The sequence below is a fragment of the Anser brachyrhynchus genome, assembly GCF_964034855.1.
Source record: "Anser brachyrhynchus genome assembly, chromosome: 26".
Taxonomy (NCBI): Eukaryota; Metazoa; Chordata; class Aves; order Anseriformes; family Anatidae; genus Anser; species Anser brachyrhynchus.
Genome location: NC_137719.1, coordinates 6982754 through 6995337, shown reverse-complemented (window position 1 = coordinate 6995337; position 12584 = coordinate 6982754). Strand labels below are relative to the sequence as shown.

General features: G+C 37.5%; 1 protein-coding gene across 1 annotated transcript in view; it reads left to right on the top strand.

Moving 5' to 3' along the window:
- The window catches only part of KAT6A (lysine acetyltransferase 6A), a 44510-nt gene that overhangs the window by 22890 nt on the left and 9036 nt on the right, over positions 1 to 12584 (top strand). The window contains exons 9-17 of the mRNA XM_080568254.1: positions 666 to 784; positions 3390 to 3505; positions 4676 to 4817; positions 5388 to 5549; positions 5874 to 5967; positions 7448 to 7679; positions 8819 to 9029; positions 10064 to 10753; positions 11549 to 11867. Of these exons, the coding sequence (XP_080424380.1) occupies positions 666 to 784; positions 3390 to 3505; positions 4676 to 4817; positions 5388 to 5549; positions 5874 to 5967; positions 7448 to 7679; positions 8819 to 9029; positions 10064 to 10753; positions 11549 to 11867 (2085 nt within the window). The remainder of the gene's footprint in view (positions 1 to 665; positions 785 to 3389; positions 3506 to 4675; positions 4818 to 5387; positions 5550 to 5873; positions 5968 to 7447; positions 7680 to 8818; positions 9030 to 10063; positions 10754 to 11548; positions 11868 to 12584) is intronic.

Sequence of the window (12584 nt, the reverse complement as noted above, 5' to 3'; positions counted from 1 at the left end):
ATCTTTGTGTTCAGATCTTTAAAGTCTTGTGTATTTTCATAACTTGTGTTGTTCCTAAGTAAGCAGTGGATAATATTCCACAATCAAATACAAGGGTTGAAGCTTTAGAATAGGTAATTGCATTAGCCTGGCTGGTGCTGGAAGCATTTAAAAAAAAAAAAAAAAAGCCTCTTACTGGCTTGAGGGTGAGGTGAAGAATCTTGTGGGGTTAGTTTTTTGTTCGTTTTTGGTGGTGCTGTTCGTTTTTTTTGTTGTTATTTTTTTTGGGGTGTGTGTATGGAAGGGAGTATTCCTTCGGTTATGAATGGAAGTGTTTTGGTTTTGATTGTGGCAACTACAGGGTTGAAATAGTTTAGTAGTCCTTTTGTGAGAAACAGGCACAGTGGTAAGCCGTTTACACAAAAAGATCTTACAGTAGTGTCCTGATGGCATTTGTAACAATGAATACCTAAATGCTGCATTTGAGTCAAATATCTGACATTACTTCTTATGTGGTCAGAAATCCAGAAATGGTTCCTCCTTTTTGGTCCCAATCTGAGCAGAAAATTGCATCAGAAAAACTCAGCTGTATTCAGTCATTTTGCTACATGTTGTTTCCTGCTGTACTAAAAAGTATGTACCTCTGTGTAAATGTAGGTGATGACAGTTTTCTCTCTCAATTACAGACAATCAGGATGGCTGGGATGGAAAACAAGAAAATGAAGAGCGCTTTTTTGGGAGCCAGGATGTCTTAACTGAAAAAGATATGGAGTTGTTTAGAGATATTCAGGAGCAAGCACTGCAGGTAAAGTTAAATATTCAGTGTTTGGCAGAAAGTACTAAACCTGTAAAAGTTTTTTTTTTGTTTTGTTTTGTTTTGTTTTTTTTTTTGTTTGTTTGTTTTTTTAAAAAAAAAGTAGACTCCAGATGAGTCAGTCTGTTACAGAAGCTAATGTGCTCTGTTCTTCTGGTTGAGAGTAGAGGGGAACTGCTCTCAAGAGAGCTGAAGAATAATATAAAAGTGGACATAAGAGTGTAAGGGGCTGAGGTGAGCATCTGAAAAGCCTTGAGGGCTGTGGCTTTAATTATTTTAGAACATAGCTGTTAAGTAGCTGGTAAAATGTATGGACTGTTAAAAACAATAAAATACGGGGGCTGTTTGCATGGGTCATATAGGGCCTCTGGGTAATTAAAACATTTTTTTCTAGATAATATCGCTACTTATGAAAAGGGATGAGGCATTGCTTTGTGTGTGTATGTTCACATATCTGTGTAATGTGTATAATATATCCATTATCCGTGTGTATTACATACTGTGTATGTGCGTACTTTTCAGTAACTTGAATGGTTTTATGATTTACTCCTTTTCAAGCCAGAGAGGTCAACTGAATTTATGAGGTGACTTCCTTGAACAGTGCTTCTCTAAGTATAACTGTCCTTTTAACTTTCTGTAGATATTTGACTTCTGCTTGTTTACATACAACGCTGTCAAAGGTTGATTTGATTCCAATTACTAAGTATAGTCTCTGTACCTGAAGAGTTACGGAACAATGAGTTCTGGTAAGACTGAACTCTGCCATCTGTGGGATAAAGCAGACTAAGATGGAGAGCAGTTAACTTTTTTTTTGAGGTGCAAATACAACAGTACTGTATAACACTACTTATTTCAAACTTGGTTACAGGATTGATTTAAGAAAAAAAAAAACAAGAAAAATAAAACAAAAGGAAAAAAAATGCAACACTCAGCATGTGCATTACTGAGCAAATCGCATACCTGACTATGGCTTGTGACCATCGTTTAGAAAAACACTGAAGATCTGAAATGGTCTATGGGCATACATCCACAACAGACAAAATATTCATCTCCAAACACCTGCTTAAAAGAGCCTATTTTGAAGAGATTTTTTTTTGCCCTATGTGGGGAAAATACTTATTATAGTTGAAATACCTTACATTTAAGGTGGCTAGTTGGTTGGTTTTGGTGAGGAAAGTATTACCCAGAGTTGTGATGCAGTGATACAGGAAGTGTGCACCTGTATCTCTGAGCTAACTGCCTCACCCAAGAGAATGGAAGTGTGTGGTGATGTGTCAAAGGCTTTCAAGTGAGCCGAGGAAAAGATACTGCTTACTGAAACGTTCAGGGAGAAAGCTGCTAGCGTAGAGGCTGAAGCAGTAGTCTGCTATTGAATGCCTTCTTGTAGGGACTGTGGTGTGTGAGCAGCGATACGGGAGCTAGATGTGTGCTGTTGCCCTGCCTTTGCGTTGGGCGTTCATTTGGAGGAGGGTTTTCTTGCTTAAAAGAAGACACAGGGGCGGGTCTTATGGGTGCAGGTGCATATAACTGTTTTCCTTGAGACTTGTCAGGATGCCCGTGATAATTGTGTTTATTATTGACCTGTTGTAGCAAGTGATAATATTGATTCCTTTGAGAACACAGTGAAGGAAGTGCTTAGCCGTAGATTGCAACAAGAGTTGCCTTCATAAACTGCTCCTTAGTAATTTGTCTGGCCAACAAGTGTTGTATGAAACCTTATACTAGTTACCAAAACTGCACAGATCGTGTTTTCCTTTCTGCATGGAATCCTCACCTTGTAACAAAAGCTTTTAGCACCTCAGATTGTTTATTTAATAGCATTGTCATATTTCTTTCTGATAAATACTAGGGATTTGTTATTATTATAGCAGGGTTTTAAGCTGAAGTAAGATAAATTGGCTCCCTTATGTAGTTTCCTTCTTAGAAGGTAGCCCAAGATGAATGGAAAAGCCTAAAGAACGAATCCATAAACTGAAGGGGACTGAAGGGGGTGGAAATAAATTGGTTGGACTCAGGATCGTATACAGGTAGTAAGTTCTAAGCCCTTATTTGGCTGACTGCTGAAATACTGTTTATCTTCTGAGTGAGAATAGAGAGAGTGTTATGCACTTGTGATGGTAAGGAGGTAGCTGTGCACTGAATTTTTACTTTGGTAGGTACTGTGTTCACAGTACAAATAGTCTTAGTGCTGGGAAGACACTGTTCTATTAGTAGACATTTGTATATTCTAGATCCTAGCATCAGGAATAATCTGTGTTTCTGTACTTGGCTACTGAAATAACAAAGAAAGAAATAACAAATGGACTGAAAGAAAATTATATTAAATTATATTAAATTTTGCTGTCTACTCATTTGTATGTAAAGAGTACGACATGCAACAGTGTGAAAGGTAGTGGAATATTTATAACAATACTCGCTACTTCATTTTTGTGAATCACGTTTGCTTGGTATGTGATTGCTGGCTTCTGCATCTTCTTACTTCTCTTTGAGTTCAGATAAAGTAGGATGGACTGGGTAGATGGAAACACTTTAATTTATTTCAGCTTACAAGTCTTTCAATTGGAAATTCACGGAAATATCTTTTTTTCTTGCATAGAAAGTTGGGGTGACTGGGCCTCCTGATCCGCAAGTCCGATGCCCCTCTGTCATCGAATTTGGCAAGTATGAAATCCAGACCTGGTACTCCTCCCCATATCCCCAGGAATACTCAAGGTACGACTGAACATCCTTTTTTGTTCTGCTTCAGTGTTTATGGGAAAGCTGTATTCCAGCACGTGTGGAAATCTTAAGATGATTGTATGTGAATGTAGGACAGAAGCAAAGTACATGTAATCCAGATACTTTTCATGGTAGTCAGTAGACATCTGAAGTTTTTTTTAGGCTGAGTCAGAAAGGCGATAAACTCTCTGTAATATGCTGTATATGCTGTGAGCATTAGAATGGCCACGGAAACGTAAGATTACGTAGGTTCCCAAAGAACTGACATGTTATGCTGAAGAGAGAGCAGCCTCAGCTAAATGATCTGATATTGGGCTGTAAGTGATAAGAGTATCCTGACTGCAGTAGTTCTTGACACATGGCATCATCGTGATATAAAATAACACCATATTCCCTCAGCAGATTTGTTAACTGTATTTTAAATGACCTTATTAGAAAGGGCTGTATGCTATATAGAGCTTGAAAGAGAAAAATACGTAGAAATTTAATAAGAATGACTTTTGATGTATTATTTTTATGCTGTACGGAGTTCAACACATTAAATCATAAATGTTTAACGTTTTACATTTTAGCATCTGAAGTATTCTCCTGTGATACTCAATTAGTTGTTCTGATGTTCTCTTTCTTAACAACTTTGCAAACTGTCTAAACTGTAAACTCTTCAGACATTAACTTGATTCAGAATGAGGAATAACTTCCAAAAGCCATAGCTAGAGAGAGAAAATGAAATAAAACTTGTTGTTATACCATTTCTATCACAGAGCATATGGTCCGTTATCAAGAATTATTCTAGTCCTGCTAAGTGTATTAAATGTAATTGAGAAATAGCATCCCTGCCCAAGTTAGTGTATGCAAATGGAATTAAATCACAGCAGGACAAGATACTCATATTTAAATTGTCCGTGTCAATGTAGTATATAAAATGGCTTTGTGATGGTGTTGACAGATTTCTCATGGGGATTTCTTTTTTTTAAATACGTATTCATTACAGAGTAAGTAAATGCTGTAACTTTAAGCATGCTGAGGTTTTTTGTCCTTATTAGCACATACATAGGTTCACTATATACTGGTTTTGTTTTCATCAAGTTCTTTATCTGCAGGAGTGAGGAATTTCATGTAAAAGTCTGTATCTTCAATCTTGGATTTCTTCACCTTTGCTTACAGGCTACCCAAGTTATACCTTTGTGAATTCTGTCTAAAGTATATGAAAAGCAGAACTATTCTCCAGCAGCATATGAAAAAGTGTGGCTGGTTTCATCCTCCAGCCAATGAAATTTACAGAAAAAACAATATTTCAGTCTTCGAGGTAAGTTAAGATATGAAGCCACTCACTGTTATCTCTAAGACGGGGTCTTCAGCATCCAGCAGTGTGAGTGTTCTGTAGCCCTAAAAATCTTCATTCTTCAAGCATTCGCTTGCAAAGAGTGAAGCAGTACAAGCAAACAGTGGGTGCTGGTATCATATATAGATTATTCATACAATAAATATGTGAGAAGGCTTGCTGTGTTTAAAAAAAAAAAACCTTACTCATTTTAGGAAAATTAATTTTAACTTCTAAGTTCATTTAAGAAGCGATTGGACTGTGCACTTAGTCACATGGTCTAAAATTTTGGGTAGACCTGTGCAGTGCCAGGAGTTGGACTTGATGATTGCTGTGGGTCCCTTCCAACTCAGGATATTCTATGATTCTAATAAATGTAACAGGGACTCAGCCACGGCCTTTATGCTGTGAAATTTTAAATCATTTGGGAGACTGCCTGTGGCATTGAAGCCTTCCTGTTGTGTTAGATATGTCAAATATTGAGGGATACCCAGATGAAGCATTTTCTTCTATGATAGAATATAGAGTGATATAACTTCTCCTCGTTTTTGTAAGGTTGATGGCAATGTCAGCACTATCTACTGCCAGAATTTGTGCTTATTAGCCAAACTCTTCCTGGACCATAAGACTCTTTATTATGACGTGGAGCCATTTCTTTTCTACGTGCTGACACAGAACGATGTGAAGGGCTGTCACCTTGTTGGTTACTTTTCTAAGGCAAGTATTTGAGTGCTTCAGACTTGGAATTGCTGTGGTGAGAAATGTTGCTTCAGAGTCTTTAACTGTAATTTAGGCCTTTGCATTTTATGTAATATAATATGCAAGCTGAAATGATGGTAATAGAGTTTTAATATTTTTCTCTCCTCTAAAGTCTTTCTGTTGCTCAAGTATGTTTTTCCTAAAAAAAAAAAAAAAACCTGTGGCTTTATATCTCAGTTTTTGATAATAAGTAATTATGGAGTTGTACAGAACAACTTCTATTTCTGGCTGGTCAGAAGTTTTCTACTTTTAAAATGTGCTGCTTTTTTTTTTTCCCAACAGGAAAAACACTGCCAACAGAAATACAATGTTTCCTGTATAATGATTCTTCCACAATACCAGCGTAAGGGCTACGGCAGGTTCCTAATTGACTTCAGTAAGAAACTTCTTCACTTTTTTTCTCCTTTTCATATTTTAAAGAAAGACTTAGTAATCAAAGAGGATATCTTTTAAAAATAAAAAAAGAAGTCTCAGAAAAAGGATGCTGATGTTCACAGTAATCTGAACTTGACTACTTAATCTTTTTTGTTGGAAACCTTAAATTCTGAAAACAAGTAGATGAATTTTCCTCTAATTCAGGTGTAAGCAACTATAGGCATTTGTCAGTATAGGGTTTTTGCAGAAGCTAATCTTGTGCATGTAGTTATTTATAAAGAAAGCCAACTCTAAAACCACATGGTGTGTCAAACTTTCAGTGGCTTGATTAAGCGAATGTGTCTTAAGCAAAAGGTAGTCATAGTTAGGTTTTAATTTAGCTTTGAGAGCAACAAAAACAGATGGTTTTAGGCTGTGAGTACTCTAACAGTTCTCAGTTTCATGTGGATTTCAGTAAGTTCACTAGGAAACTTGCCACTGTTACTATACCACACTTATTATGCTGATATATAGATAGCCTTTCCTGTGGACGTGCTAATTTTGGTGTTAATGTCCTAAGGAGAAACTCTACTGGAATAATTATACTAGAATAGTTTTAGAATAGTAAATATCCTGTGTAGATAAGATGTTCTGCTGAAAATATTGATGAAATAATGGAACTCAGTGATGTATCTTGAGAAACTAACAGATTTGGGCTATGGTAGAGCAGCAGTGAGAAGACACCTTTGTCAGCTGATCGTTTTTTGTTTTTTTTTCTTCTTTGTTATACTGGGGAGATATAACCTCTCTGTCTTTATTGAACCTGTGCAGCGTATCACAGTCTTTAATTGAGGTTTTTCTACGGTTAGAGCTTGGTACTCTCTAGTATGGCCCTGAAATTTCTCAATAGAGAATTTTTAAGTAAATTATTTGCTTTATTAGTTTTAAAAGGTTAAAATGTTTTCCTTCTATCTTCTTTAAAATGACAATTGCCATTTTAATTTTGTTTAAAATTATTGAATTCTATTGTACAAAGTAGCTGATCTGAGGCAGTTGTCACAAGTTAAGCTAATCGCAACTGCTGAAGTTATTTGCTTTCAAATCATGTATTTCTTCAAAGCCCAAAGTGACACTCACTGATAGATATATTAATGGCTTAACTGGCAGAGTTGTAATTTCAAAGATTCAGCAGACCTCACGCTGTATCTGTACTACAGTCCTAGGTTAGTTTCTAGGTAGTCAACTGCTGCCATCTTGTGGTGTTGCCCATAGCCAATGTTGAAAAACAATGTAGTTTAGAAACCTCATACTATATCATTGTTTAACAGAAATTTGAACGCCTCCAAAGTGGCGCTGATCACTCAGTGAATCCTTCAAAAGTGTAATATGTATCTCATAAGAAGCATTCAGCTACTTTCTTGCCCTTGTAGAATTTGGAGTATCAGGATGCAGAAGCTATGTATGCCAATTTTTTGAACATTCTTTTTCTTGTGCTTCTTTAGGCTATCTGCTTTCAAAGCGTGAAGGTCAAGCAGGATCACCAGAGAAGCCCCTGTCAGATCTGGGACGGCTCTCATATATGGCTTATTGGAAAAGTGTAATATTGGAGTGCCTTTATCACCAACATGACAAGCAATTAAGCATCAAGAAATTGAGTAAACTGACTGGAATCTGCCCTCAAGATATCACTTCCACTCTGCATCACCTGCGAATGCTTGACTTCCGTAGTGATCAGTGAGTACAGTAGTCCTGTTTTATTTCCAGACAAACTCAGGTGTATTTGAATGAACTTCAGTGATGTTTGGAGGCAAGTCACATCTAATATAACCTTGATAATAATAACCTTGATCTAATAACCTTGATTTTATTTAGAAGTAATGTGACCAAATATTGACTGTTGAGATCTGTGATGTTCTCATGCAGTGCAAGAATTGTTCAGTGCCAAAGCTGCATGAGATTAGCAGCCACGTAGCAGTGCAGCTGTGAAACGTCCAAGTAACTTGCAGCTGTGAGAGAAAGCAAGCTGGTCTCTTGACCATGTTATCTTGAGGTCCCTCTGCATAATCAGTCTAACAACCTCACAGGATAGAGCAGGAGGATCTCTAGAGGGAAGGGGAACATCCTTTTTCCCTTTTTGTTCCTTTTTCCTGACACTGAGCAGACAGTTGTTTTCTCCTTTTCTCTGCACGTCCAAGATGCAATTAACTTGCTCAGACAATGGGATAGATCAATGGGAGAAATGAGGTGTATGGATATAGAACAGAGGTTTGGCCAGCTGAGTGTACGAGTCAAGTGAAATACAGGGAATTGTTCTTAATTCAGACAGTTGCTGTTTTGGGAGTAGGATTGTATTCTTAGTTTGTGTTAAACTTACTTTAGAACACTTTTATATCCTCATTTCACAGTGTGCTTTCTAATTTGATTTAAAAAATAATAATAATTAGTGATATTACTCCCAAACAGCTGAATAAAATCCAGTCTGGCAGTGGGAACATAACTTTTTAAAGCAGCCTTTTTGTTATCACTGAGCATCTTTTGCCTTATATTGCCTTTTTGCCAAATGGCTTAACCCCTGACTGTTTAACAGATAATAAAAGTGTAAGTGTAATACCCACGTAAGGATAATGGCTTCACCATTAACAAGAAATGGAAAGAATTTTAACATTTTCTCAGTTTTAAGATGCTTTCTCTAGTCTGAAGGCATTGCATATTTGCAGATTGTAGATTTTTAGTGAATTTCCTGATCTCTCTGAAGTTACTCAAATTGAGATTACGATGATTGAGAGTACACAGATTTCTCTTTATTTTGTATGTCACATGACGACATGTATAGTAAGTAGCCTGTTGTTGATCAGAGTATTATTCCTGTTCAGATTTGTGATCATTCGTCGGGAGAAACTTATCCAAGAACATATGGCAAAGCTTAGAACTAATGTGAGACCTATAGATGTGGATGCGGAATGTCTGCGTTGGACACCTGTTATAGTTTCCAACTCAGTTGTCTCTGAGGATGAAGAAGAAGAGACTGAGGATGGGGAAAATGAAGAGCAACAACATCAGAAAGAAAAAGATTCAGAGGCCAGCGTAAGAGTGAATTGGTTACTTCTATGCAGCATATAGTTTGTATTCTGTGCTTTTGCAGGCAGTGCTAACAAAATTTCAAATGGCAAGCATGGGCATTTTGCATAATAATAATAATAAAAAACATTGCAGTTGTAATTAGATTATGTATCTTTGTAGTTTCAGATTAGATACTAAAAAATAGTAGTATCACTGAGGCATAGCCTGTAGAAAGGTTAAAGTCTTTTTGAAATTATTGAAGAGCACACTTAATGCATTTTTCAGTGTGTGGAAGTCATGGTGGTTTCAAAAAATAAAAAATAACAGAACAATCCCCTTCCTACTCTCAAGCAACCTGGACTCTCATCAAATTACTGAAAAGGCATTAGGTTTGAAGGCACCCAGCACTTCTATAAGTGAGAAATTGCATAAATAAAAATGAACAAACAAAATCTTCAACATTTTTCACCAAAATATTTTCCTGTGTTGTTTTGCAAAATCACCAATAACTTTATCGTAAATCACTGCCCACAGAGCAGTGAAACTTTCTGAAATCTAGGCTGCTAACCTGGAAGGGTTGCACTCTCGCATCAGGTGATGAACACTGACTAGAGTACCATTTCAGAGAGAGATTATAGGCCATTACTACATTTGCATGAAACTCATTGTGCATTTTTATAGGAAAAAACACTTCATGTAATTCAAAAACACTTCATGTAATTTTCAAGATAATTGTGAGATAAATACTGCGTTTGAATGTGGCAAGGTTATGCTTGCATTCCAGCAGGCCACTGGATGGCTGCTGCCTACTGAAGTCAATGGTCAGGAAGCTAATCTGGGGTACATTGTCAACTGGTAGGGAAAGGAATTGCAGTGAGCAATATTACATCATCATAAAAGTCAATTCATTTATTCATTTGCTATTCTCAGATTCTGAAAAGTCACCCTTGTTAAAGTTTTCTGAATTCTTGCTCAAAAGCTTTTGCTGAATCAGTTTCAGGATAGATGTGCATGATTAAATAGGAAGTATGAAATCTATTTATTTTTATTTATGTTAGATGGTAAAATCTGTGTCATGGGAGAAGAAAGAGCAAGAGCCTTATTCACCTACAAAGAATGAAAAAAAGCCAGACATTGTTGCTCCAGTCAGTTCTGCACGGCCAAACAAGCATGTTTTTCCCCTGGACAGTCTTCCTGCAAACAGTCAGCCATCACGAAGAGGTCGATGGAATCGCAAGGGCAAAAAACTTCGAGAGACCTTTTGTGAGAAGGAACCAATATTGCCCACTGAGGACAAGACAGACATTCCTGGTGAGCGGTGCAGTGAATGTGAGGAGAAATCAGCAGCCTCACGAGGCCGGTGCAGTGAATGTGAGGAGAAGTCAACAGCTTTGCAGGGAAGATGTGGTGAATGTGAGGAGAAGTCTCCAGCCCCAAGAAGTCGGTATGCTGAAGATGAAGAAAAATCTGCAGTTTCCCAGGTGCAGTATGGCAAAAGTGAAAAATCTGCAATTCCTCGTCGGCGGTACAGCGAAGGTATGGAAAGATGGAGAGGACAGTTGAAAAACATGGAGCCACTGAAGTGTAGGTTCCCAGAGGACTGTGAAAGATTACCCCGCCGCTACAGCGATAGTGATAGGGCACTTCCGAGATGTTTCAGTGAGAGTAGTGAAGATGATGATGATGACCCCGTGAGTCCCCGATCAAGCTCTCCACCTGTTCTCACCAAGCCGACTTTAAAACGAAAGGTGTGCGCTTTATTTCTTCTTGTTGTCTCTGTTATGCAGCCTATTTTGTCAATATGTTGGTACTGTTTTAAGGGTCAGTGCAATTCATGAGCTATGTATTAAATGTACGAGTAACGCCTGTTCAGTGTTCCAGGTCTCTGTAGAGTACTTTGTGCTACCTTATTGCTAGTGGTGTGGTCTTTTTGCATCAGAGGTAGGTTTTTTTCCCAGATTTCTGACTTGTGGTTTTGATGTTTTCCAACTTGGCTGTTAAAGTTTTATTCAGTTACACCAAGTAAAAACTGATAAAATCCTACTTTTAATAGAAGCTTTCAAAACACAAATGCTATCTAAACAGCTAAAATCACAGCATAGAGTCTTTGGAATCATTTACCATGGAGATGTGAATACTGTCAACATGACCAAGAAAATCCTGTCTTCATGGGATGCTGCACTAAAAAGTTATTTTCTATATCGTCTTTGCAGATTATTCTAAACTATTCACATCTATGCTTTAGTGACTCTGAACTCTCATCTGTTAAGGTTATCTTCAGCTATTTAAATGGCTTGTAGCATTACACAGATGTCCATCTAGCAATCTGCATGGAAGTCTATGGTCTTGCATTGTATTTGATATCTGTCTAACTGGAGGCAGATGCTGGCCTGTATTTCCAAGTGAAGTCTGAAATTTGAATTCTAAAAAGAATCCCTGGTCCTACTTAGACTGAACTCTGCTGTCCATGTTTTCTGTTTTTTTAGCGTCCTGTTTCTACTATACATGATAAAAATGTCTTTTCTTCTACCTTCCATTTTCAGAAGCCAATTCTTCATCGGAAAAGAAGGGTACGCAAGCGTAAGCACCACAACAGCAGTGTTGTCACTGAAACAATCTCAGAGACCACAGAAGTGCTGGATGAACCATTTGAGGATTCAGACTCTGAACGACCAATGCCCCGGTTAGAGCCTACATTTGAGATTGAGGAGGAGGAAGAGGAAGAAGAGGAGGAGGAAGAGGAGGAGAATGAACTCTTGCCCAGTGGATACTTTCGGCACTTAGCCCCACAAGACACCCTCAGGAACAGACCCTCTTCTAAGAGAAAGTCCAAAGATGAGGAGGAATCCGATGACACTAATGGTATGTTTGGTGGTAAACTTTTGAAAGTTTTTTTTAAGCATAAGTTACTAGTCATACCAGCCTGAAACATTCCCAAGTGTTATGAAAATATGGTGCCTTAACTTTAAGCACTGACCTGATCACAGGGCATTTTCAGTTCATCCTTTCCAGTGGAACTGGTGTCTGCGGTTGTGGAAAAACCTGTGCAGCAGAGCTGCTTACAGCAATAAAATAAAAATTAATTAGAGTCCTCAGTTTTCCATAACAGAGGAAATAATTGTTCCTTTTGAGATCCTGTTCTTCATCACATTACATGTCCTGCCTCACAGCTTTTCATATCAAGAGTGATATTTGAATAAAGAATGATATTTGGAAAGCCACTTTTATGATTTAACACACACTATGTACCACAGTGATAAATTTCTTGCTCACCTAGTTTGTAAATGCTTTACTTTCTTACCATCCTGTTTTCAATTTAGTGCTTACTGTTTCCTGGTGTCACTTCTGATGCTTTGTTTCTGAACTTCTGCAAATTTGTTAGTACCTCAGAGGTAATAATGTAATAAGCACACTGATTTAGGGTATTGCTGCTCCTGAAATGCAGTATCTGTTGGGGTTTTTGTGCCTTTGATACAGTTGTCTTCGCATATACTTAGTAAAGCTGAAGGGATCTTAGAGAAAATACAATGTATTTTCAGTTATCTAAACATTTTATTACGTAGGGGTAATAATCAAGCA